Raw genomic sequence first — 27,153 nt, 5'->3', positions numbered from 1 at the left:
CACAGCAATTACACTCAGAAACCTTATAATTACACAATGCACTTAGTACTTCATTACCACAGACAGCTGGTTGGAGCCTGTCTTCAACCCACGGAATAAAAAAATTAAAAATTAGAGCTGTCACTTGGCCCTGACTTGTCCTCAAAAGCCAGCACTCCATGCCAGAAGCAGCCTCCTCTTTCCCAGAGTTCAAACAATGACAGACAGCCTGAAGTACTTCTTTCTGGTTTTCGTTTTCAGACGTATCCTAAATACTTCTCAGGGGAGAGATGGAAACATATGGGACAAGTGCACTTATCCCTTTAGGATTCAAACACAAGTGGAATCAACACTGCCACCATTTGTCAAATTCATTAATTAATATTTATGCTTCCTGATTTTGCTACTACATGTAAACTCTAGAGAACTTATGAGAATGAAATTCCGGCTACAAAGTAAATCAGCCTTAAACATTACCCTAGAAGGAGTTCAATCTGTAGTTCTGAAAGCTATTTATGTAAAACATCATGAATTTCATGTTGGTTGTTGATTGTTATGAGACACACACCCCAACTGATCCAGGCTTTCTAAGGAGACATAGTGCAGGTGCTGCTGTACCGACTTCCTTCACCAACTCTCCCAGCAAGCTCATGGAACAATATTACTTTACGACTGATCATTATGGGAGTGTATAGAGCTGCTTTTGCATTTAAAAAGCACAGTGATACTGTAGGTTTTATACATTTATGTTTACCTAAAAAGCTTACGAAAGTAACAGCGACACAGGATAGGAATTCTCATTTTCACCTTCAACATACATAACCTGGAGCAGCTGTTCATCACACCACTGCTTCCTTTGTAATCTGCAATTCCCCCTTGGTGCCACAAGCACGCCCTCTGTCTCCTCCTGCCTCAATCTTTGTGCCATTGCCTCTATTTCTGAACAACAGGCTTTTGCAGACAGCTTTTACTGTGCCATTTTGTGACCAAGTAGATGTTATAAACCACAAGGAAAAAGAAAGATAAACGGATAAATCCTGAGACTAGGATATTTAAGGCTGTTACCATGCAATTATGCACCAAGCATGTCCTACTCTCTATTTATTGCACAGCCGTTTGCTCCATCCATGCTCACAGCTGAATTCCCAGGGTCTTTATTAAAGCATCACAGGGGAATGCTATTTCCAGACCACCACAAAGCAGCAGCTGCTTTATCCTTCCACATAAGTAGCCCAGTGCTTTGCCAGGCACTGATACATTATGGAATACTAAGAGAAGAGCTGAAGGCTGGAGAAGGGACAAAGAGGGAGAAAAAGCCTTTAAACAAATATTATAGGGGCAGTATATTGCTCCACTTCTCTGTCAGACATGTACTAAAATGAACAGTTCATGAGGAGGCCCAGACAGCTATGAAGGTATCTCACCTGTATTTAACAATCAGACACACTCCATATTGCTCGTTAAGAAAAGAGCTCCTAGAGTCAAGGACCAAGCATTTCTGTGCCATCTAATGTATTTGCATTCAGCGGTAAGAATCAGACAGTGTCAACTTCCCCAAACTTGCAATCCAGCTAAGGCAAAAGGTGGGGGAAAGGAAAGTGCATCTTCTGTGACAGAAGAGTTGACAGCACTGAGAAGCTAAGTAATTTATTTGATTTCACACTGGGAGTTGGTGGTAGATCTCAGACTCTAAAACAGATTTCACAGCTCAAGGGTCCAAATGTCAACTGAAATTTGCCCAAACACCTGGATTTTAGTACAGCACCAAAATGAAGATGTCTACAGAGTCACCCTAGGAGCAGAGCGGTATTTATTGTCACAATTCAGCACAGGCTATCCTCAGCTGTGGCAGCAGATCAGGAGCATAAACAATAGCTGCTGCAACCTGTCAGTTACAATACAGTTCGGTACCACAGAAAATTTGCCCATCATTAATACAGGAATTTATCCTAGCAATGAAGATAACCTATTCTTGGCATTGCTAATACCATCTAAAAGATTTGTCACTGAGTAAGAACACAAAGAGACAATATTACTGGGTGGCTTTAGTCTGTTTTCAGAAGCATGATTTATATGAGCACCACTTCAGCTCATGTTATTCTGCAGTTCAGGAGAAGATGCGAAGGAGAGAAAGTGGACAATCCAGAATAACTACATAACTTCTTGGTTTTTTTTCCTCAAGGTTTATTTTTAATAGTGGTTCTGTAGGTAATGCTCTGGGGCAGAACCTGACTCGAGTGAATGACAGAAGCACACCCTGCCAGTTTTGATCACCTTGATGCTAAGATTGGTATTGTCACAGTGCATTAAAATAAGAAGAGCCTTTAAGCAGCTCTACATATATGCATGGGTTTGTGTCTACCTCTGATGCGCTAAAAGCACCACATTGCTGAGCTGCTGTCATGAAACACTGAAAATATGTAAACAGACCCCTGAGATGACAGTATAGGTTACCTGACTCCAGGCTGGCACTGGAGGGCAGTGCAGGAAGAAGTCAGGAAGCCAACCCTAAGTCACTTGAGAAGAGCAAATCGCTTCTTCCCCAAACACCAAACATATGTTCCTCTTCTGAAAGCACTCAGCTGGCCCTACCTTTAATTTCATGTCTCTAGACATCATTAGAATTGCAACTATAACCACATTTGTTTGTTGAAGTAGGTCTTCCTGCACAAAAATACACTACCGGATGGAAACTAAAATACAGCACCTCAGTCTCTTACCTGCCAGCCTACATGCACACAGACCACCATGACCAGGAGACGGTTCAACCCTCCTTCTCATAGAGGACCTGCAAACTCAGCTCAGCAGCAGAGTCTTTAGTGAGAACTCATTTGGTTTCCAGTGTCAGAGGCATTCATCTGAGGTGTTCTCATTGAACGGCCACTCGAGCTCAGCAATGCCAGCAATGTGTGCTCATGTTGTTGGAAGAATGCTACCCATAGTCTATTGCACAGAGAAAAAAACATAATATTTTTCCACACAGGATTTATTTTTTTTACTTGCCTGCTGCCATAAATATCTATTACTCTTATTTTGATGTTGGTTTTGAACTACAGCAGGTCAGAAAGGTGAAAAGCTTCCTCTTTCTGTTTGAGAAAAACAGAACATCGCCAACTAAAGCACACAGGCTACAGCAGCGTGAGCATGGCAATACTGACATCAACACATTTGCTATCACTGCACCTGATGGAAAAGTCTCTTAAAATGCAATGGACACAAACAAATGCCTTTACGGGAAATTGAGATGGTTTTCCAGTCTCCTCCTCCTTCCTCACATGTTTTTTTTGCTGCAGTTGTTCATGTTTTAGCAAAGTTACACCAACCTCCCTAACCTGCTTCAGTTCTTGCTCAGATGTGCACTACTCTCAGGATCTAAGCAGAGGTAAAGTAACTGAGGTTGGTATGCCGGCCAGCTGGTTTTAACAGGACTATTACATTCCAGACAAAGGGCCTCAAAGGAAACATCCTACAATGCAAGTCTGCAAGCCAAGGAGAACTGAAAGCCTGATTGCAATGCAGAACAATGTTAGCGTTGCAAAAGACACACCAGAGAACTTCACAGTTGTAAGTGATCCTGTTTAAACCGCTTCCTCTTTACCTACTGAAGACAAGAGGAATAAAAGGTGCTGAGCTCCGCTTGGTCAGAATGCTGGAGCTGCCTGAGGCACATCCCTTCCTCCACCTGCCCTGCTCTGCCATCCAGCAGAATGGCAGCCATACCCACACGGCAGGGCCAGACCACTCTGACTTGCGTCCACAAGGTGCTATAACATAAAAACACTCTGCTATAAAAAGGAATCTAAATAAAAACAAGAAGACAAACAAAAACAGAACTTTCATGAGCCAATATGGTGTTTCCAGTTTGAATAAAACCACACAACACATCTATTTGTACTTGTGCCTTCATATTTAAGGCATTCAGCTGTAGGAACAAACACAGGGTTAGCAGGGTTTATCTACTATTAGAAACCCTGTCCCAAACAAGGACAAATGACATCATTCAGATATGACTGCACGCAGGAAGCCAAAACACAGCTTGGAGATCTAATTTTAGGTTTACTACGCTTTGCGAAGCTTGCCAGTTGCTGGCTCTCTTTTCCTAATTGGATGATAAATTACATTTGGTCCCTCGACAACAAGAAAAAACTGACACCTTACCCAGCACTGCACATTCTCTGAGCTATGAGACAATGTGATATCTTTACCCCTGAGAAGTATTTACGTTTACTGACAGCAACAGCCAACAACAATCCATTGCTTTCCAGTGTACGTCATGAGCCAAGTCAGTTTCACCTTATGTAAGCACCTCATCAATTCCATGCTTTGAAATTCTGCACCTCAATAATCTCCATTTATTTTCACACTCCCCTCCCCTCCCCCCCTTGGAAAAATAGGTTCTAATAATTTTATAATTTCATAGTTATATTTTTGTGAATTTCCAAATCAAAGCCCTCGGGTGCTTCTTAAAAACAGCGAGCCTTTAAAGCAGACTCCCTCCAAATTTAAATGATTAGAGCAATTAATCTACTGCATAATATCAAGCTGAATTTTCTCCTCCCTCCTTCCTTACACTTCAGAGCTAAATTCTGTAAGCTGTCGCTTACAGAAATTAAACTGGCACGCTCTTCTTAGCAAAGAGGACAGGAATTTGTTGGTGACTCCTACAGGCCATCCACATCTGGAGCTCTCAGGAAACATCCCAGTCAAAGGCTGTGCAAGGGTCACAAAGTATATGCACAGAAGCACTTCACTGGGAGCTTTCAGTAGGAGGTCTGAGATGACAGCCATAGTGAACCGGGAGCCTTCTGTAAACGGCCCATTACAATTTTTAGTGTGCTTTATTTTATAAAGCCTTTATTATTATTTAATCTAAACTAGTATTTCAAATGGCAGAAATTTAATCTATTTAGTGAGCACGTATTATGTTCAACAGGACAGTATTTAGGAAGAAATTACAGTAGAAATCCAAGCAGAGCAAGGTGAATGAAGGAAAAGCATCTTCTCGCTTCCCCAGGACTTTATGGAAGAAAATTCTAGAAGAACCCAAAACATGGATCTGTTTCATTGCTGACAGCTGTCACAGATGTCACTGTGCTTCCTGTGTTTGAGCTGCAAATAAAGTCTTTTATTTACTTATTTTAAAATGCAAACAATGTGGCTACCTCCCCTAGAACTCCACAGGAGCTGCGCTGCAGCAGATGCCAGATGGTGCCAGAATGCTCTAAACCGTTCAAAAGAACACTTAGTAGGAATTTTGACTACTAAAACTAGATAAATGGTTCAACACGTGGAAGATTTGCAAGTAAATCCTACCCATAATAACTCTACAGCTCCCTCTTAGACCTGTCACACAAGACCACAGATGTATCACTAGGTCTTACCACAGCCCTGTGAGCCAGGTAGGAATACAAATGTTACGATATGAGAAATGACTAACATCATTTCAAGTCCATTTAGTGCCAGGGCAGCGCCAGGGTGCCTTCTAAGGGGTTTGTGTGTAACACCCCAGAACACAGTGACTTTACAGGGCAGATTTCAATGCTCCCAGCAGGAAAGCGCTGAGCACCTTTATGCTGTGTCAGATAACGTCACCAGCACCCTTCACCCACATCACATTACAGCTCAGACAATTGTTACCAATGTATCCTGGGCAAAAGACAATGTGCCCACTGTCAGAAAAGCATCAGAACAATGGAGGAATCTGGACTTGGCCAGAAGGATCCACTCTATTAGAGTAAGCATGGCGAAAAGCATCCATTTGAATTCAAAACACTATTTAATAAATCTCACGTTCCTGAACAATGACTTATTACTGGCTTAACAGATAATGAAGTACCATATTATCAATTAACATATATAATATCAACAACCAGTTAAATAACATTATCTGAATTACAGCCAATTAATGCCTTAGACGCCATTTTGGGTCATTAACCCCAAATCACAAGAGACTGTGCCACCTCCTGACTCATCACCAGCATCTTCTGAAGCTGTTAAATGATTTTTTTGGAAATTTCCCCATCACGCAGTGACGAGCAATGTGACCCTTATCAGCCCTGAGGTTGGAAAAGCAGAATCTGCATTGGAAGTTCCTGCCAGCCTGGCAAGCATCTCTTTAATCTGACGCTGAAGAATAAAATGTGCACGAGAGAAAAACTTCCCACTTAACACATGAAGGTCTCAGATTGAATATCAACTCTCAGAGTGGTAACAAACAGAGTCCAGAGACCCAGGGAAGGTCAAAGCTGACTCATGCTCAGCAGGAATAGCAGATTTGATAAGCTGTTCCTTCTGCTATGCGGAGCAACACCAGTGCATACATAACAGGCATGCAGAAGGTTAGTACATTGTACTCTTAGCACTTAAAGGTCCACATCTAGTTAAGTGTGGTCTGGACATAAAATATCTGGGAATAACAAATTTTAAGAGGGGACCAATATTTTGATTTAATGGTTAAGCAATTTTCCCCCTTCCCTATGTATGTAAGAGATGGAAATCATTCCTCATCTGTTTTAGTCTCAACTACATGAAATAAACAGAACCTCCTCCAGCAGCAGGGCAGCAAAAAAGCTATGTAATTTAATAAGTCAGCACTCCCTACATAGGAAACAGATATACTAATGGCAATTCTTTCTGTGTGAGGATTATGGACCCACAGAACTCAGAGACTGGGAGTTATTACTCCAATTACAAAACAAAACCATTTTTCTCTGCACTTTGTGTAAGAAATAAAAGATTCTGGAAATGGTTGAAAAAGCACTGAGAACTAGCAATGAAATCTGCTGAGAAAGGAAAAAAAAAAAACCCCTAAGATCATTCTGCTGGAAGGAATAAAGAATCCAAAAATAATGACTATCAGATGGCTGATGACAATGATAGTTACTGTGCTCAAGTATCAGATACTAGAACATATATTGATTCTTCTGTTGAAACAAGAACGTGACAAAGAAATATTAATAGGTGCTGGTTAATGCTCAACAATTAAAGTTACTTTTGCATTGAAAGTGAATTCTCACTCTGCACATACTATAGGAAAAAAATAATCCGAGTTTATTAAAAAAAATTAGAGAACTCATTCAAAGTAAAAATGAATCCAAGAAGAGTTAAAGTCTATGTCTGAGAAAGCCCAATACTGTATAATTTCTATAGACAGGAAATAAAATCCCTGGTATGAAGACACTGTGTGATGTGTGTGAAGGGTAAATTTCCTACCTGTAATTACACCCTGCTGTTTGCCAGGGAGAGTCCATCTAGCTGGATGACATGGCTTTTTATCACAGATTTCCAAGTTCCTCCCCTACAAAGAATACCTGAGTTATCTCTGCTTTTTGTTTTCATTAACTAAGTAAATATTTGTTAGTTACGCTGTCAGAACAGTGATTACGTGCCAGGCTCTATTACCGCTGGTTGAAGGTTACATCTGCTGCCCTCTTAAGAAGAAACATTTACACCTGCCTCAGGGAAGCTGCAGGGATCCTCCACACACAAGGAGCGTGGGGGCAGGGACGGAACTTGTGGCTGGAGATGGGGGACCACAAGAGATGACAGTGCATCTGATTAATGATTTGGCTTAGCTTAACCACACCCCAGGTCAGCAGAGGCTGAGAAACTGGGAGCTGGTTTATGCCTACAATAATCAACAAAAATCACTGTCGTTACCTTTTCCATTTAAGTAGAGACTGAGTCACCTGGGATTTCTTCCAAGCCTGTTTAAAATGTAGAAGGAAGTAACTTCAGCTGAAGTCCATCCTGATGCATGCTCTTGTTCTGTTATTCTCTAGCAGAGCAGCTATGTACAAGATGACTTTCATTGCTGAAATTGCAGTTATATAAAGAAATGAAGTACTCTATTCAAGAAAAGAACATCCAGCAACCCCCTTTGAAATCCCGAGTGAATCAAAGTTTCATATACTTAAATGCCCAAAAAAACATGGAACCATGTCATGTTGAAGCAGAAAAGAAAGTGTACTTGTTCAGAAGTGTCCAGAAAGAACGTTTCCATGAAAAAATTGAAGCATTCAATTATATATAATACATTATTATGTCAATTGCAAATTATACATTTAATTACACATTAAAATTTATAAATTTTTGCTCATCCATGTGAAAAAAATCTGCTACTACAGTTGATCCACAAGTTCCAACCCTCTTGCCCTGCCAAACACTTATCATGAAGACTTATAGCTCCCCAAATCCAAAACACCTGTAAAACCAAACTGGATCATTCAAGGGGAGGAGGGAAAATGGAGAGGAGTAACTACTAGCTCCCCAAATTTCTCCTTCATTTAACACATCCATGATAGGAATTACAATTGCTTCTCTCCTACTGCTCACCAGACACTCATAAATCCAAGCAACGCTACAGAAATAGCCACAGAAACGTGGGCTTTCTTCTATATTACGAATAGCTTTTCCTATAGTAAGCACTGATTTCAATGACCCAGGAACCACAGTGCTAAAAATACACATATTCAGAGACAACTCATGTCCCTGAGAGCTTAGATCCAGCTCAACAAGCAATAGGGGAGATGGACACTGAGCAGTTTTACTTCAACATTTCCACAGGGAATAAAATGCAGATCAAACAATATATATTCAGCTTACCTATGATTTTGAAAGAGAGCAATCAGACAATGAAGTTTTGTTAGCGACTGCATGTGAGAGAATGGCAGATAGGACAGAAACAGTCCAACTTATTAACAGTATTGCCAACACTGAAAGGTTCTGCCTACATTTCTTTGATTTGCCATTCATCACTGTCCAAAAACAAGAGTGTGCCATTTTCTCCAAACGATGAGAAGTACATTTTTCACGCATCTCAGTGAACAGAAAATCTTTATTAGATAGAGATACACAGAAGGAATAATACTATGTTTGCAAAAACATATCTGATCAGAAGTACGAGGAAGGATTTTTATCATTTAAGCAAACAAAAAAGAAACAAGTAGGAATTGATATTTAAAAATCTACAGCAGAAAACTACTCAAGGTGAAATACAAATCACCCCAGTGTGCAGAAAATCATCACAGATTTGCTGTGAAATCATTTCCCGCAGGTAAAGCCTAGATCCACTCCTAGTTAGCTCACTTCTGGCACCAGCCAGGCACTAACTCGGCAGTCTACAGCCTCTTCATGCAGAGAGCTTCCCAAAAAACTGCCACCCCAGCACTTCAGCTTCCACAACTCCAGACTGCCCTGCTTCTTTCTACTGTCAGAAGAAAAGCTCTTACAACCTTGAAGAGCTGCTCAGCCACCATTTTTGTAGGCCAGCACACTGCAACTGCAGCAAACCAAGTATATTTGCCATCAGAGAGGATTCCAAACTACCAAGTGAATAACGTGCCTTTCTCCTTTCTCATGCCTACTCAAAGACTCAGTTTTGACCTGCTATAAAGATTAGCACATCACACCACACATCTTCCATCCACAGAAGATCTCCCACCTCTACATAAAGCATGGCAAAGCCTAACAAAAGCTGGGGAGTGGAGAGTATAGGTGAGTGTAGCTCCCTGTGACGGAGACAAGCAAGAAACAAGTAGAGTCCCTTTCCTACGCCCAAAGGCCAATAATGAAGGAAAGGAGATTTCCTCACCCAGGTATCAGTTGGGTTTCTCTGCTGATCTAATCCTTGTAGGCTGTAGAGAGCTGAGCTGTGTGGTGAGCAGGACGCCTCAGCAGTGCCAGCCCTGCACCACCCTGCAGGAACACAATTCCCAGTGGGCACTGCCATTAAAGGCACCAGACAGCCCCACATCACACTTCAGCCCAGACACGTAGCAGTGACACTGCCCAGAAGGCACAAATGTCAGCAGTCCTCTGCAGGCTAGCTGATGACACATTGAGATTGATGACTCTATGGTACAACCTTTTATGAGTTACACTGCACATCTCTGAACTTCTGGCGCAATTTGTGCTACCACCCCTGGCAGTGTCTGTCAGCTCAACTGGAAAAGGCTCCTGCGAGTTGTCCAAGAGCTGCTTTTGTCCAGCTAGACAGAGCAACCTACCCAAATCACAACAGATGCAAAGACACTTTTTGTCAGAAGGCCCACTGCTGAGCTCTGCTGCTGCCACTCCCCTGGAAAACGGACTATGAGATGAGCAGGCCAGTTCTTCCTTCCTCTTGACCCACTTTGGCTTTGACTGAAGAATTTTCACTCTTGATCTCCTTTCCCTGCCTGTTTCCTTGCCTAAAGAACCAAGGGTCACTTGGCTTGCTGCATGTAACTAAGGAAGTTAAGCTCACCTTCACTTTTGTGCATTTTTCAAGAAGTGTTTCCATCATTTAGATATGCAGTTAGAGTCATCTGCTACCAACATTCCTGCAAACAGCTTATGCCAGGATCCACCTCACAGCGTTCATAACAGCGTTAATAGGTTTCTGACAGGGAAGTTAATTAAAATGAATGGTGAAGGGCACTGCTTCCTGTTACTCGAATAAAAGTGACATTTAGCAACACAGAATCACATCTGGGGAGGGATGAATTTTGAGAACATTCTGTGCAAAATAATTCTCATCATATCCATTTTTTATCAACTCAGACACAGAAAGAAACTGAATTTGCCAGAAATCATGGCTTAATGCTTTCAAACAGCGACAGCATTAAATGCCTAAGAGTTCTGAATAATGTACCCCCAAACTTCAAACCCACTGCCTTTGGAAGAAGGAAAAAAAGAGGAGAATCTTCTAATGCCTCTGCAGATACTGAAAGCTTTGTACCCCATTGCTTTCTAACTCTCCTAAGACCAGCTAGTCTTAACGGAGGACTTTTTAAACACTCCTCTGATGTATATATATAATAATAAGGTTTTGCCCTCCTTCAGTATAAGCCACACTAAACTTCCCAAGTGTCACTACCAGAACTACAAAAGCCCATTAGCAACTTCTTTTGTCTAATGCCACATGCCTGATTTCTGGTTCCCTGTAGGTACACTTCAGAGACGTTAGGCAATAGAACCATAAGCCTAAGATCAATATTTGAAAGACTGCGGAAGCACTGGAGTTAGGCAGCTGGTTACAGCACACAGCTGCAGCTATGGAAAGCCTGCTCTCTGCTTCTGCAGACTTTCCCCTCACACTGTGCCCTGGCACAAGAAACAACATTTCCAGCGTCCTTTGAACTGTCTCTAGCTCAGCATGATCCTGAAAATGTCCTGGTTGAGGACTCTGCAAATGCGCTGCTTGAAGGGTGCTGCACAGCTGGATCCAAACAGCCTTTGCTGCAGCTACCTTGAATGCTGCACCATGCAAGAAAAGATCCAATTTCACCTCCAGACCAAACATGCTTAAGTTTTGCAAGGGAGCATTTACAGTACATACTGGGAGCCCCCTTTCCTACCTGCTGTGCAAAGGCTTTCAGATACAGTGTCTGGCACTGCTGATGAGGTGCTGGTTTTTAACTTCTGGTTGAACCCAACATGGAACCTGTATTAATGACGAGTTCTGCCCCCAGGAAATCCCAAACTAAGTTAGGAAGACACAAACAGACAGACACTTCACAGACTTGGTTTAAAGTTCTTTGCTTTACAAGTGACTTTTGTTGCCAGAATCACAGCAACCAAATCCTTTTACACTCCCATACCTGTCAGTACCAACTGCTTGTTGCAACTGTACTGAAGTAATAAAAAGAGGCACCTACAGGCTCCAAGGGCATCAGTCAGCACTGGAAAAGGCTCTTGTGGTACAGCCATCACAACTTGTCTAGTCTATTATTTCACTTCCAACGAAGCAAAGCATCACTTGTCACTGGCCCTCATCAGTAAATAGTGCTCAGAGACAGGCATAATAACCTGGTAACACTGTACATGTAACAGGAGGTCTGTAGAGCTCTGCACAAAATCTGAAAGTGAAAATAAAGCCGGCAGAGACTACGTGACATTATGTAACGAGAAGGAGAGGTGTCATAATTTGTTCTTTTCCTTTAGGGAACGTTTTTTCCTTCCAACCTCAGTAGCAAGTCGGCTTGGATTTCTCATCTACAAGAAGCATTACAGCCATCATCTGAAAGAGGGGAGCGAGGCTCATCTCAAAAGGCACTGGATTTCCAAAACCAATTCAGCAACCAAAGTAAAAATACACTATTTAGCTTCCAGTTTGTATTTTCATTAACTTGGTTGTTACAGCACATAATAGTACCTCCTAGATTAAAAAAGCACACCCTATACACACTGCATAAACAAACAGCATTTTTTGATTGCTCACTTCTGCCACGTTTTCACTTTCAGGCTGATATTCTCAGAAAGAGTCAGCACTCGAAGTAAGCAGCTATGGAAAATTTAAAAGCTGAGGTCTTCCTGAGCTGGAATAGAATGGAAAAAAAAAAATAATAAACATCCCCCACAAAAAGATTTGGCAAGGAAATAGCCTCACCTGGAGTGTTTTAATGTGACTAAATCATCGGTCCTTGAAAAGGAATAATTGCACATACACAGTCATTTATCAAATCTAATTGCCAGATGTTGGGAAAGAAGCCAACAAGTATAGCCCTAATTTAGCAATTTACATGTTAAAATCATTAGAGGGTTCAACACTGAATGGGAGCCACTCAGAACACTGTGTGCTGGTGAGTTACTGGAGAAGCCCCGCGTCATCCAGCCCGCAAATCCACTACAGTGTTTTAGCAGGTGATCATGGTTAAGTGTGGCAACAGCCTATTAACTGCATCTATAATTACTATCTGCAGATAACTCTTTATAGATTAAAAGCTGTATAAAGGCCTTAACCAGTCCTGCTGAGATGCCAATTGGTGAATCTTTTCAGGCATACACAGTGTTTTGCAGGAGGACCTGAACACTTTCTGTCAGTGCTCTGAGCCCACCAGAGGCTGTGCAGCACTGTTCAAAACACAGCAAGCCAAATTAAAGGGCTGCATCTGTGACTATGGTGGTGTGGCTTCCTGTTTCCTGGCTCATTCACAGAGCAGACAGGTGAACCCAGTTTAAAGCACACACATAGATGACACCTATGCACAAAAGACAACGCAAACATACCTTCTGTTGTCCTAGTTGCAAGAAAGGAAACAGGAAAAATAGTTAGCAAGTTAGCACATTTAACAAAACAGAACAATAAATGCCCAAGCGCGCTTCCTTTAGAGGAATGTGTTCCTGTTGTAAATTGATTTAAACTACCATGCAGTGCATTAAGTCAATATTTTAAAACGCTGCCAATATCCCTGTGTGTCAGCTTTTACAACCACGTGGTGTGTGTACAGACTTACCTTCCCAGTTCTTCCCCAATTTCGTAAACGTCCTCCACCTTCTGTTGCTTGAACAAAGCCATACTTGGACTCTTCATTGATGCACAGAGACAATGCAACTAGAATGTTAAAAAAGTATGACATTCATCATGACCTTTCAACAAGCAAAGAACAGATAAAATACATTTCTGATACAGTCGCTTGGGATCCACTGCAGCTTATCATGGCTGGACTTACCATGGACAGGTTGAAGGATTTTATTTGTTAGCCTAAGCTGAACAACGAAGGCCCAATGTTATAAACTGGTGAGCAGCGCTAAGTGAAGTGCTCCTCACTGAAATAACCAAGCACATATGCGTCCAACCAACAGTCACAAACTTGTGCACATTGCACATATTCACACTATGCAAAAGAGAGCTAGTGTGAGTATCAGCATTGCAGGCTTCTTCATTACAAGCACCAGCAGGCAGACCACAAACCAAGATGACCGCATGACAGCGCTTCCTTCTTCTCACCTGAGGCTTGAGCACACAGGCAGGGCAGCAAACAGAAGTCTGAACAACTGCAACAAAAAGGCACTATGATTCCCACAGAATGCTCAGTGCAATGTTTCTCATCGCACATTAGATGTTTCAAATAAGAACAAGAGCAGCAGCATTTATTGGACGTGTTTCTCTGTCTAACAATGCAACTTGTTTCCTGAACATAATTGTTCAGGTTGGTGAGCTCTGTGACCAAGCCTCACTGGTGCAGTTGAGAATTCTGGTGGGAATACATGACACAAAATTTGCTAACCAGAGAATAAGACTGCTGGGGAAAGGGGGAAGGAACTTGCTATTTCTACCAGAGTCACTGGACTGAAATCCTGGAGGTGTTCTGACAGCACGGATCGGTCCTGGCTCCCAAAATGATGCTCTAAAGTTATGGGGACAGGGTAAGACTGAGAAAGAATTCACTGTGACATGTTTAACCTGACTTTACTGTGCTACTCACCTACTTGTATACCACAATGCTAAGGACACCAGGAACTCTCAGGATTAACCAAAGTCTGCCCCAAGATTAGACTGCTGATAGAATGCTTAACAGAAACAAAGAGGCATTCAATGAAGATCACAAAGCAAAGTCCAACAAATGATATTCCACTTACAAACTGCCACGATGGCAGAAAAAATCATCAGGCCTGACACATAAGGATGAATCACAAAAAAAGCAGTGAGTTTCTAAAGTGCTGCCCAGGTGTGCCTCCCTCCATAGCAATGCTCAGTTTTCCACCTGTTCTGGGGTGTGCTTTTAGCCATTTGTTTGCTTTAACCTTGCTTGTCCCCTCACCTTTTTTGGGTGGGTGGTCCATAAGCTGCTGATTTTGGGAAAGGAGATCAGAGACATTACTCATCAGAGACACACATACAGCTATACAGGTTCAGATGACATTGTAATGCAGTAACCAAGCAAACACTTCACAACATGTTGATGTGTCCTGTGTAGATAAATACTCATATTACCCCTGATGTTACAAACAGCACTACTTCAATCAGAATGTGTAAGGTAGTCATCAGACCTCCCAAATCATAACAAATCCAACTGCACTGAGCGATACAGCTGTTGTACCTCTGGATTTCAGCAACAAATCCACATCCCTCAACTGATGCTTATTTCCATATGAACCCCAGATGCTGCTCCCTGCAGACACATCGGGGACTTCCAGGTTCCAAAACGCTATTCTGATCTAGAAACAGCCATAATTCAATGCTGCAAGAAGCTCCAGCTATTTTTACAGACCAACGGCCTTCCTATAAAATAGGACAAAGTAGCAAACAGCAATTGCAGGGCTTCTGCCAAATCCACTTTTTTTAAAAAAAGATTTTTCCCTCTGTATCTCTGTAAGTGTATATTATAAGCAGCAAATGTGTTGTACAAATCAAACTGACATGTCAAAACAATCCCAGCTTTTGTCATGCACTCACCTCCCTAAACAGATCTGCTACTTTTTTCCTCTCTCCCTCTTTTAAGCTGTTGACTTCTAAGAAGCAGGAGGGTGATTGAGCATCAGTCAAATTCATTTACAGAAGCATTCCTTCAAAGGAAGAGAGAGAGTCTCTCCTTGCTCTTCCACATACTTTTTTTGGCTGGTGTTGGCAAAACCTACACAGTAGGACAAAAATGTTTTGATTTCTTCATCTCAACTGAAAGGGCAACTGCATCAACCGTTACCTATGTTGGGAGCAACATTCAAGCTTTTACAAACCAATAAGGAGTACCAAGAAGGACAGTCCCTCCGTCAGCACTCAGCACCAGTCGCACAGCACACAAGCCAAGAAGCAGTACCTGCCTCCATCCTCCAGCACCATTTTGCGCAGCTTCTTGTTGGCTACCATATGCTTGGTATCTCAGTGCAGCATGTCCTTCTGGATGGATATTTCCACAGGGGAGGGGCTTGGTGAGCATTCATTTCCTTTCACTCCTTTCTCATACACGACCCATTCACTAGCTGGGGAGCTCCTTACAGCCCAGACCCAGCCTGATGCCTGCCCTTATCAACACTTTCCCCACAGAGGGGAGGAAGACCCAGGGCACGTGCAGTATTCTGGCAAGAGCCACTCCTTTCCCCAAAGAGACCACAGTACCACTCTTATCAGACAACAGCAAGTACATCAGCTCTCCTTGTGAAGGTGCACATCTGCACACATCGTGGGATAGCACACATGATGTGATCTGACTGATGCTCATCTGACACCTGACCAGAACACATCCACTTTGGCCATGCTTTGGAAGAACTCACCATTTTCAGTGCATGAAGGACATGTGCAGAAACCCCGCGAAGGAGAGGCACAGAGTGCCCCTTAGCAATACCCTCCATGCCCTCAGCAGCAGCCCCGCTGGAAGTCTCCACCACAGATGTGATGGCTCTGCTGCAGACTGTGAGGCCTATTGCTTTTTCCTTAACAAACCTCTCTAAACCACTGCTTCAAAATCCTCCTTTAGCTTTGCTCTAATTATGCTCTCTCTCATTCAGTTACCTAAAGCAAGCGATAGGAACTGCACAGGCTGTGACAGTGAAGGCCAGAATAACCACAGTGCTACACGGTACACCGTGCAAACCAACACTTCTACTCGTAAGTCTGGACCAGTCACATCTCAGAGGTGCTTCTCACTTCCACTTTCAATCCCCATATTTTCTCAGACATTCTGTAGGCAATCCATACTTTTTCTCTATTTTCAGAGTGTTGCAAGATGAAGACACATAAACCGTGCTGCTGCTTTGCTCATTATTTCCCTTCCTCTTCCCAAAGCCACGTTAATGCCTGGGATAAAAATGCCCCTTTCCTCTTAGTCAAAATAATTCAAATTCTGCTCTGTAAATTAAAACTGCAGTACTCCTGAAGCAATCCCTCATAACTTCAAAGTAAGCCTGTTGTCCAGTTGTGCTTAAGCCTTAAAACCACAGTAAATCAATGCCATAGTGGCATTAATCAGAACTGGGATACCTGTGAGCTACTGGCCCCATCTTAAGTTTATATAATCTTGTTTGCAGTTGTTCAGAACAGCATTTTTTGAAGCGTTGAAGCACACTTAACTCAACACTCAGACTTCAAAAAAGCAAACAAAGGACAAAGGCAAGCCCTGCCAAAAACTCAAAACCTTTTGCTCATCCTGATTTGCAAGATCAAGTTCTGAACCCATGAGAAAGTCAAGCAGAGGAAAATACTCATATATTAAGAGATACTGCTAAGACTCGCCCAAAGGATTTACTCAGATTGACTACTCCCTTCTTTAGAATTCAAGGTACGTGGCTATAAATGACATTGATTCAAACACACCTGTATAAAAAATAAATAAATCTAAAGACCAACCATCACCACTGTCCTAGGAGACAGACTTACTGCCTTCCACCCTCCTTCTTCTGCGGGTTTCTCTCCCTGGCTGTCACCCAGCAGCTGCAGTTAGCAGGTGTCCAAAATAGATCGTATGCTGGATGACCTGAGACAATTGTCACAAGCAAGTACACTGCACAAGGAGGGTAAGATAATGAAAGATTACCTTTATGCACTTAAATTTCAACCAAAATAAAAATTCCCTTTACAGTCATAAACACAACCCTACCCAAGTGTTGCAAACTGACCTTAGGAAACCAAGATATCGGTCACATTTCAAGGCTTAGACTACAAAGCTTCTGCTGGACTCCATTGCGAACGCGGAGCATGGGTTATCAAAGGAGGAAGGAGAGCCTGAACTTCTTCTTTACTCACACAGTGGTTTCCGTGGGAGGCTGACCAGTGACCAGAGCAGGGGGTGTACACACAGGTCTGCTCTTTCACAGAACACACCACATCTCCTCAGCCATCCCATGCTGGGGCACGCTCCTGTCTCACGGCCCTAGTGCTGAGCACTTCAATACAGAAGCATCTACTGGGCATTCCTATCACCTGCTTGTTTCCACAGTGATTCTTTGAAGCACAGTTTCACCTTTTGCACATCCCAAATGTTAAGAGGTAACAAAGTAGTAATAACACCACACAGACAATTTCCTACAACCGTGCAACCAGAAACAGAACACAGAGCTCCAATGTTCCAGTTTCTGCACTAGGGACATTTACTGCCAGTTCACTTCAATGCTCCTAAGTTCCGCCATACCATAACAGCAGAGCTTATTTACCCCAGGAAATCATGGTTTACCAGAGGGCCAAAGCATGGATTGAAATACATCTTTTCTACACTACACATCCCATAAGTAGGTGTTCCTGCTCCAGTGCAGCTCCCTGTGAGGAAAGGAAACGAACCTTCTGAAGGAAGCAGCAGACACACCTCAAGGGGAGTGGGATAAAGGTTCACTTCTGCAGGTGAATTACGAGGCCTGCCATCAACCATGTGACAACTGCTGACTGGTTTGCACACACAGTCAGTGTGATAACTGCCCATTACAGAATAAGAGAGGACTTGGCCCATCAGCAGCCCTATGCCTTTCTCCTAAGCAGCCTTCTCCAGCCCTTTGGCCAGGCAGACCCCCATGAGGTGAGAGTTGAACCGCAGACCCTGTGGCACAATTCGTGCTGCAGAACCGTTACAGCAAAGCAAAACCCAAAGCAGGCATCAGAGCACAGCGAGACAACTTTCCTTCCACACAAACTGACCGCAGCACTTTAGAACTGCCCAAACCGGTGACTGAATTAAAAAATGAACTGACGCTGTATCCTAATGTGGTGCTTTACGCTAAAACGAAGCAGATGCTTATCAATGCTAAGCGCTTCTCCTCTTTCACCCTTCTCATCTCCACAGAGTTTTCTTCATTTTTCTCATCTTTCAAGTGAAAGAACCCAAAGAGCAGCAAAGGAACGGCGCTCAATCCAACAGCCCCTGACCTCCGCCTGGAGTCTTCCTGTCAGGATCACCCGGCGCGGGCAGTACCGCGTGTAAGCGATCCCCGCCTGTAAGCGATCCCCGCGTCCCCGAGCGCTGAGCCGGGTGCCATAGCCGGACGGGGGAAGCCCGCCGTGCCCGCCCCTCAGGCGCCTGTGGGATTAACGGCTTCACCGGAGTAACATCGCTGCCACAAAGCGAGGTCCGGCCCGGGCCGGGCCGTTCTTCTGCACTCAAAGACGAAGGGCACAGAAAAGTTGGGAAACTACCGGATCCCCCCCCACCCCCCTCTAAGAGAGGCTCGAAGCCGAGCAGCCCCGCGTCGCACCCCGAGAACGGGGAGGCCCGCGGGGCTCCGGAGCGCAGCGCCCACTTACCGCCCGGCTCCTCGGCCGCTGCCGCGCGCGCAGATCCGCGAGGCCGCGGGGGCTGAGGGGCGGCGCCGCTCACCGGGAGCAGCCGCGGGGCCTCGCCCCTGGGCGTGCGGGACGGGACGGGACGGGCGGGGAGGGGCGCGGGCAGCGAGCTGCCGCCGGGAGCTGTGGCGCCCCCTGGTGGGCTGCGAGCGCCGCTCCCACCTCCGCGTCGGGGTAACGGGCCCAAGGTGAAGGAAGTACTGGTGGGGCTCCAGTGCCCATCCGCGGTGCTACAGCTATACAGACTGCCTGGGTTCTTCTGCTTTATAGATTCAGGATACGAGAAAGCAGTGCAAAATAAATCAATTTGAAGGAAATAAGGCGGAGGAGGTGAATCCATTGTAGAAACACACTTCATTTGTATGAGCCTTGTTCTGTATCCCGTGCAAGCCTAAATACGGGGGCTATTCTGAAAGTAATGCCTCCTGTTTTGGTACAGAGGCAGATACTGGGGCTATGGCAGTAAAGGCTGCACCTTCCCACCAGCATTCCACCACGTGTTGCTGCTGTGAGACGGGGGCAGAAGGGCACTCTGACAGCAGGGTGTGTGATACAGAAGTACACATGAAGCAAAGGTGCGCCACTGAATGCCTCCTCACAGGAAAAAATGGCACCATTGCTGTTCACTGACACTCCCTGACTGCTTACGGAGAGCACAGAGTGGATGATGCGTGCACAGGGGGGTGGTGCATTTCAGCAGCCATGTGAAAACAAGCCACGTTCAGGAAGGTCACGTACAGTTTCCATGGAAATAAACAGGAGGCATTATTTTCGGAGTGACCTACATAGAAGCTTATTACGTGGTCTGAAACTCAACATTTCCCAGTGCAACCTCCTGTTACTTCAAGGAACTACTGCCACTCAAAAGAACAGCGCGGCTTTCCAGTCCTCACTGTGATCTCAAAACGAATTAGCAAACACTAATGCAAAAAAACATGTGCTGTACTTTTCCCGAGTTGACCTGGACCGAATGTTGACTAACAAGAATGACATTCTTCATATGTTTACTCTTAGAGACGTTCCCCAGACCAGTAAAACGAGATTTTCTCCCTGTGTGTGGCAGGCAGTAATTGTGATAAATGCTGTACGGTTTCCTTAAGTTTCTCCTGGGCAGGTTAATATCCAACATTAGTTAATGAGGATTGATGTGGTATTGTTCACGCCTTACAAATGGAATATAAACGCTAGGCTGCCTTCACTTTCAATTCCGCATGCAGTTAAGATAAAATAAAGCAATAGGAAATTATGCAGATGCAGGCAGGCTGCTTCCATTATAACAAATTACTACAATGTACTTCAAAATAATTTTATACTAGGCGAGAGCCTAAAGGCAGCGCTTTTAATTATTTAATTAATTAAGCACTTTTAATTTTTTTAATTAATCAGATTTGGAAAGAAACTTGGCTTCAGATCTGCTCAAAGTGAACTGGACTGAACTGTGCTCCTGTTCCCCAGCCCAGGAGTTCCACCCAGCTCTCCCAGCTCAAAAAATGAAGTGGCTGTATCTGATAACCGAGAGGGCGGAGGACAGGAAATGGTAGAGGTTTCAAAGGCCACCAGTAGAATTCATAAACAGAAATAGAAGAACCTTAATTCCTCATCTTTAGTTCCACGGTGTGGTACAATTACATTAAGGTTACATCAACGCTCCTATAAAATTCTCAGAGAAAGGGGCACACAAGAAAGATCATCCTGACGGGTGACTTTTCAAGTCTCTAGACTCTGAATAACCCTCGCTTCAATTTAGTTTCTACTGGTCAGCCCTACAAGGTCTCCAAAAACACAAAGGCAGACAATCTCCTTCACGATACTACATCCAAGTGAAAAACACAGGCTCTGTACAAACAAGAAACTGCTCTTAGCAGTGGTTCAGACACCATTAGAACATTTTAACTCAGATTTCTTTGCAACGTTTCTGGCAATCAAGGCAAAAGAGTAAGAAGGAAAATTCAAAGCTACGTAGCTTTCAAAGCGGGCAACAAAAACAACATAGTAAGTCACTGAGCACTGCAGACAATTGCTGCAGTGTGTGCTAACCAGTCCGCTTCCACAAGTGACAGAGAAGGAAGCCCATACCTTAAGTTTCCAAGGGGAAGTGTCATGTGTAAATACCAAAAACCACCACCTGCATTTATAAGAACAGCTCAATAGCCTACTTCACAGTTTAAACACAAATCATGGCGCCTGAAGGCATCGCTGAGTCAGATCATCAGTTCAAACATAAAGTCTTGGGGGCAACTCACTGAAAAAACATGGAACTGCTTTATACTTACATGAAGTACTCGCTGCTTGAAACACACCGGCAGGATGCAGTCGTTCCAAGACGGGGCATCTGAATTAAGGCCAAAGTCGCCTGGGTTTTCCTGTCTGTATTGCAGTACTGAATGTTTAAATTACCTATTCACTTCTCTACAACACCCTAGAATCACGCAGGGTAGAGAACAGCCAGTCTTCTTATTAAATAGCTGGTTGTTGTTGTTTTTTATCGTTTGTTGTTTTTTTTTTTTTTTTAATTTCACATTTATCATTTAGTCCTGAGTTCTGCTTTCCAGTCTAATCCTTTCTTTGTTGACAGAGCAGATCTGGCCATCAGTTAAACATATATAGTTGGAGAGGAGTGTGGCTTCTACAGCATTATATCACAACGAAAAACATCACTCTACTAACTTCTTTGTGATTGAACCTTTTGCCTTCTTTTCCAGGGGGAAAGCTTCCAAGGCAGAGCACACCCTTCCTTTTCATTATCTGAGTGAATATATTTCGTGGCCTTCATGTGTGGGAAACCTTCAAGCATCAGCGCTACTTGGATTCTGCTTCCAGTGAGGTCAAGGAGCTGAAGATAAGGAAGCTATGTTTAGCACTCCTGGAACTCCCCCAGAGTGAACACCTGATAGACTGTAATACAGCACCAGCAGACTTCAGCATGTTCTCTACACCTCTGGGGGGCTCAGAACAGAAGGTGAGATTCTGCATATACGGACTCACTTCAAAGCAGACTGATTGTGTTTATCCTTTCTAAATGAGTTCATTTCTTAGCAATAAGATATTCAACAACATTTAGCAGCTACATCCATCATTTAGACTCACATCTTTCTTGCAATTCCATTGAGAACAAATGTGTTAACTCAGCTCCAAGAAGGAAACAGGAGCCTCAGCTGTTCTTTAACAGCTGCCTGTACACATATTTAGCATGAGTAGGTTGCATTAAGTGTCCAAGTGAGACCTTCTTCCCCATGCAGAATTTTCTGTTTATTCCTCAGACTTGAACCTTCAGTACAGAGGACAAGAGGTCCTTAGGCCACAGTCATGTTTTGCCTCAGCTGCCACTCTCTATCCTGCTTTGAAATCCTTAGAACAGATTTCCAGCTGTGCCAATATCTACTTGTAACTTGCCTGTAGAAGAGGTAGAGAACTACATGAACTATTCACCTCTAATATGGAAGATCTCCTTCAACATGCAGTTGAAAATAACATCCCAACTTTTATTTCCCATTTTTCAAGGCAGCTGAAATTATAAAGTCAGCAACCAAAGGATTTACTAAGATGGGAACTGACATTCTGCTAAAGAGGCTGTGTCAGGAGATAGCATACAAATACTCAGGTTTCTTAGGAAGTCTGTTCCCTGTAAGTGCTCATGAAAATTTCATCTCCCCTCTCCCCCCACACCCTCCCAAAGAAACTAAGGGCACCAGTCACAAATGTACCCAGTCAGCATCACCTGCATGCAACATGTCTATGCTTCATATCTTCTTGTTTCTCTATAGAGATTCTCTGAAATCACGTTATCAGACAAAAAGCCTTGCTTGGGATTTGTTCTGATGGCACCTGCAATTATTTCCATCTGTCAGGAGAAAGAAAAAAGAACTAGAACAAGCTGTAATGCAAAGTAAACTATTTATTTTACAACCTTTATGAAAATAACATCACTCACATTTTGTGATTCAAATTTCTTGTACCGCGTATTGCTCATTTCCAACATGGCACTTAAGGAAAGGTCCACCAAAACAGCTATGTAATTTCAAAGTGACTTAACACTCTTTTCTCACCTTAGTATGACTGAACATACAACTCAATTTATCAAATTTAGGACAATTCATTCATTCTTGATGTCATAATGACCAAAAATATTTCCCTTTCTGCTGAAATATCTCACCATGTTTACAAAGATTGAGGGCAAGAGAAGAATCTGTCACAAAAGACACCCAAAGGGCAACCAAATACTCTATTGATTACATACCTGGTAAAAAAAAGATAATCTGGTAACAGCTGATGATAGACACATATGCAGGTAAAGCTGAAATACTGTGCAGTCTTAACAGCTAGAGGTATTGTGCACCAACATTCTGGCTATTTATCAGAAGATAACAGAACATTTTTAAACAAGTTTCACTGGAGAGTCACATATAAGCATACAAAGATGGAGAAATATTCCACAATATGCAAATGAGCAGTTTGGTTTACATAACATACTGGGAATCATGCATAAGAAACTCTATGCACATAAGTGCATGATCTTCAATTAAAAAAAAAAACATTCTCTACAGTCTTTATTTGCATTAACAAGTCCACTTCCTACTAAGTGGCTGCTTGAAATGTTACATCCTCAGACTGTTTTGGAAGATTTCCCCCCATTGTGAACACTTCGTATCTACACAGTTCAGTTTCTGCAGGCTGACAAGTCTCACTGCGCTTCTGCCCTGTTCATTTGGTTCAAACACTGGTTGTGTATCTTGTGTAGCCCCAACTGCATTACTGCTCAAAGCTGCCAGATTAAGCACTGCTAGAAAACTAGTATTTGCCTGAAGACATCTGTAACAGCAAGGCAAACTTCCTGCTATATGCATCGCTTTTCTGTTCTAACTATATTTCTAGCAGTCACTGCTCAGATGCCTCTTTCAAATGTTTTTGACCTTTTAACTGAAGATTCTTAACCAAATGAAGCCAATAGCTTGCTTGGCACTTCGGTAAATGAACACCGACTCATTTTATAATGCTAACACCAATTCATTTCAATAGCTAACAAAATACCCAGAGACAACATGATTTGCATCATTTCCTACTATTCAGGTAGGAGATTCACATAATGGAATAAGAAACAGAGCTACTTTGTTCCACCATACAATCCATTAACAATTTGTATCATGGATCACAGTAATACAATTTACAGTTCAGCACAAATGTAAAAAAGAAATGGCCCTGCAATACTGCAGCTCGTGTTTTGTCATCTACAGATCCTCCTGAACAGTTCCCTAAAGTTAGTTTTAGCTTCACAGCCCAAAGACTTTAATGAATTCTGCACGGAAATGTCTTAAGCCATAGAACCAGTTCCTTGTGCAGACACACATCTAAAGTCTTCACCTCTGCATTTCAACTGTTGCCACTAGAAGGAAGATCTTCAGCTTAGAAAAAAATTCATTTAATACTCGAAAATAAGATGAAAACAAACAAACAAAAAAATACTGGACATTACAGACTCATTTAGAGACCAGCTCTTTCCAGAAACAGTCTAAGTAGAAAATTAGAAAAGCTGGTCCCATTTTTCTATTCAAATACTGATTGTAAGTAAAAAGAATACAGTACATGCAATAATATGAAAAACCCTGCCTAACAAATTCAAGTAAACAACCAAGAGTAACTAGGAAAAAAGAACACCTACCCCTTACAAGAGACAAGACAAGGTAGGGGTCATTTTAGAAGACACATGACATACAGATCAAGATGATTCTACCGTGTGCCCTCACTGGCAAGAATTTGCTGGCTAATTGGAAGTTACGTAGGAAGAGGCATACGTTATCTGTCAAAGTAAAACCTGCAAGTTACGTTCACCTCGTTGATTAAATATTTCCCTCCCAGATAAACTGACTAATAACATGTTTAGAGAAGGCTATAAATACATTCACAAGGGAAAAAAAAAGTGCTGTGAAACAGATGCAAGATTTCTCCCCAAACACGTTAAACTTTTTATAATCGTTACAAGACGACACCTGCCAGAGAAATCCCACCTGCCCTCAGGAAACTGAAAGAGGTGAAGCAGAAGCTTCATGCACTTGGACTGCTCCTGACCACTGGTTTTTGGTTTGTTCTGCCAATTAATCACTCCTTCCCAGAGCTGAGCAATTTGCTGACTAGTGTTTGAACGTTAGTTTTATCATGATCTATCCTGAGCCAACATCTAAGCCAATCTAACATTACAAAGATTCAACAGCTCAAGGAAGAGCACTGCAGGAGTACAGAGAAAAGCCAATTAAAAAACAAGCAAACAAACAACAAAACACACCAGAGAAATCCACACGCCTAAATAGGAACTCTTCCTCATTGTCAAAACTGTTTAAGAATACAGCTAGCGATGAAATGAGAAAGAATGGCCTCCAGCCACATTTTCACAGATGCTCCAAATCCTTCCTAAGGGCTGTCTTAAAGCATCAGCACACAGCGCTCACAGAAAACCTGAGCAGATTAAGAAAATATTGCATTTTTCTGCTGGAAAAGGATCTTCAATTTGTATGCGTGTGCTGTGGCCTTTAGGGCTCTTTGATCAACACTTGCTTTTTGAATCCCATCTTTTCACTATTACAGATTAGTTACATGTTCACGCAGGAAGAATGCCGTGTCTCTTTTTAAAGATGACTCTGTCCTACTTCAAGACCTATACAGAGTGATTTAAATTCAAAATAATGAAAAAAAAATACTAATTCAGTATGAAAAGATAGTACTCCTGCAGAAAGCTCTGTTCGTTTTCCCTAATAACTGGGTTTTGGTTGTGGCTTTGTTCTTTTGAGAGATAACAACCAGAAAAAAGAGAACAGAACTCAAACTGAACAGAATTTGTTCAATTAAACCTTTTGTAATAGCATCAATCCTCAGCAACACACCTGCTCAGAAAAGCATACATGATATTTGATATCACTCTGTAGTGGTATACACTGAACATTCAATGACAAATAAGGACTTATCTTACACTTAAGTACTTAAAGTCTTCTGTTGGATGATCCATTTCACGTCACTTCAGGAAAAGATAAAGGAACATAAAAGTCCTTCTAATGCTTCAAGCCATTCTTTTCTAGTTGTGACTAAAAATGGGCTTTTTTTTTTTTGCCCAAGGACAAAACAATAAAAGTCATTTATTAAGCCAACCTGAAACCGAAAAATGTCTTCCCACATTGAACTCGTGCTGTAAAAAACATGATTACAATCACACAAATGCAGAAGCCTGGCAATGAACATAGTAAACACTGTGCAGACTCTTCTTACTATTGTTTCACATACAGACAACTAAAAGTGTGCTGCAGGAAAACAACTGTCAACAGTTTCAGCAAATTCAGCTATTTGACTAAACGAAGAAAGATAATAAGTGCCCTACATACAATTCCATGAACATGAACGTAAACAAAAGTGTTTGGCCTCCATAAAACAACACGTTTCTGAAAGTGCTGGGACTTGGAAATCTGTCCTGCATATTTCCGAAAGCAACTAGTTTACATTCTGGTTGATAGGATTAATAAAGAGTTTTGGACGTTAACTCACTTGGGTCCCGGATCCCAAAGAGAAGTTTATGCTGAGTAGTTTCAACTATCCTCCTCATCATCACTAATAAGGTCTCTTTTTTCTACGCAGGTCTCTCGTTCACGCAGGAAATCCTCACGAATGGCTTCAAGTTCATTGAGCTCCAGACGCACTTTCTCCAGGTGATAGGTCCTCCGGTTCCTGATCTGACGCAATGGAAAAGGATTCAGGTCTCCAAAAGCGATCCCAGTCAGTTTCCTGCAAGACCATGCAACGTAAGAAGATAATCATTCACATTTAGAATCTTTAAAAAACAGTTTTGTACTTCATTTGTATCTGTACTGAGCACATAATTGCCATCTCTGGTTTCCTTCACATATCTGACAGATCTCAGATGTTATCAGTATTGAAAGAAAGTTCAGGAAAGCACTCCGTTTTAAAGTTACTTCAGGTGGTAAAGTGTTCTCAAATGCTCATCAGCTCTCAAAGCCACCTGCAAACTCTATGCAGTGCTACAGCAATTATAGTTCTTGACAACACTAAACAGAAGATGTAAGCTTGGCTAATCAGAACTTCATTGTCTGGACTGAAAAATAGCACATCCTGTCACTCAATTATATGCTGGAAAGCTCATTCAATCCCAGGACGGTCAGCTCACAAGCTATCCAGGATAAAGAAACAGTGAAGGAGATCTAATGAAGCCT

General features: G+C 42.5%; 2 protein-coding genes across 21 annotated transcripts in view; both read right to left on the bottom strand.

Moving 5' to 3' along the window:
- DAPK2 (death associated protein kinase 2) overlaps positions 1-22,807 on the bottom strand; it is a 48,410-nt gene extending 25,603 nt beyond the window's left edge. For 2 of the 13 annotated variants that reach the window (XM_040706809.2, XM_040706806.2), the window contains exons 1-2: positions 18,908-18,960; positions 13,197-13,294 (exon numbers count right to left, since the gene is read on the bottom strand). In XM_040706809.2, the coding sequence (XP_040562743.1) occupies positions 13,197-13,273 (77 nt within the window). In that variant the 5' untranslated portion in view covers positions 13,274-13,294; positions 18,908-18,960. Of the gene's footprint in view, positions 1-7,191; positions 7,277-7,638; positions 7,793-12,969; positions 12,981-13,196; positions 13,295-13,412; positions 13,600-15,139; positions 15,685-18,907; positions 19,303-21,219; positions 22,340-22,664 lie in introns of those variants that run through there. The other 11 variants (XM_040706808.2, XM_040706801.2, XM_040706807.1 and 8 more) reach the window with 10 other exon arrangements.
- Positions 22,808-22,821: 14 nt separating this feature from the next.
- TBC1D2B (TBC1 domain family member 2B) overlaps positions 22,822-27,153 on the bottom strand; it is a 41,847-nt gene continuing 37,515 nt past the window's right edge. For all 8 annotated transcript variants that reach the window (XM_046899234.1, XM_025153906.3, XM_025153909.3 and 5 more), the window contains one exon: positions 22,822-26,707. In XM_046899234.1, coding sequence (XP_046755190.1) covers positions 26,512-26,707 — 196 coding nt within the window. In that variant the 3' untranslated portion in view covers positions 22,822-26,511. The remainder of the gene's footprint in view (positions 26,708-27,153) is intronic.

The sequence above is a fragment of the Gallus gallus genome, chromosome 10 (assembly GCF_016699485.2).
Source record: "Gallus gallus isolate bGalGal1 chromosome 10, bGalGal1.mat.broiler.GRCg7b, whole genome shotgun sequence".
Taxonomy (NCBI): Eukaryota; Metazoa; Chordata; class Aves; order Galliformes; family Phasianidae; genus Gallus; species Gallus gallus.
Note: the sequence above shows the minus strand (reverse complement) of the source record. Positions and strands in the feature narration are given on the sequence as shown.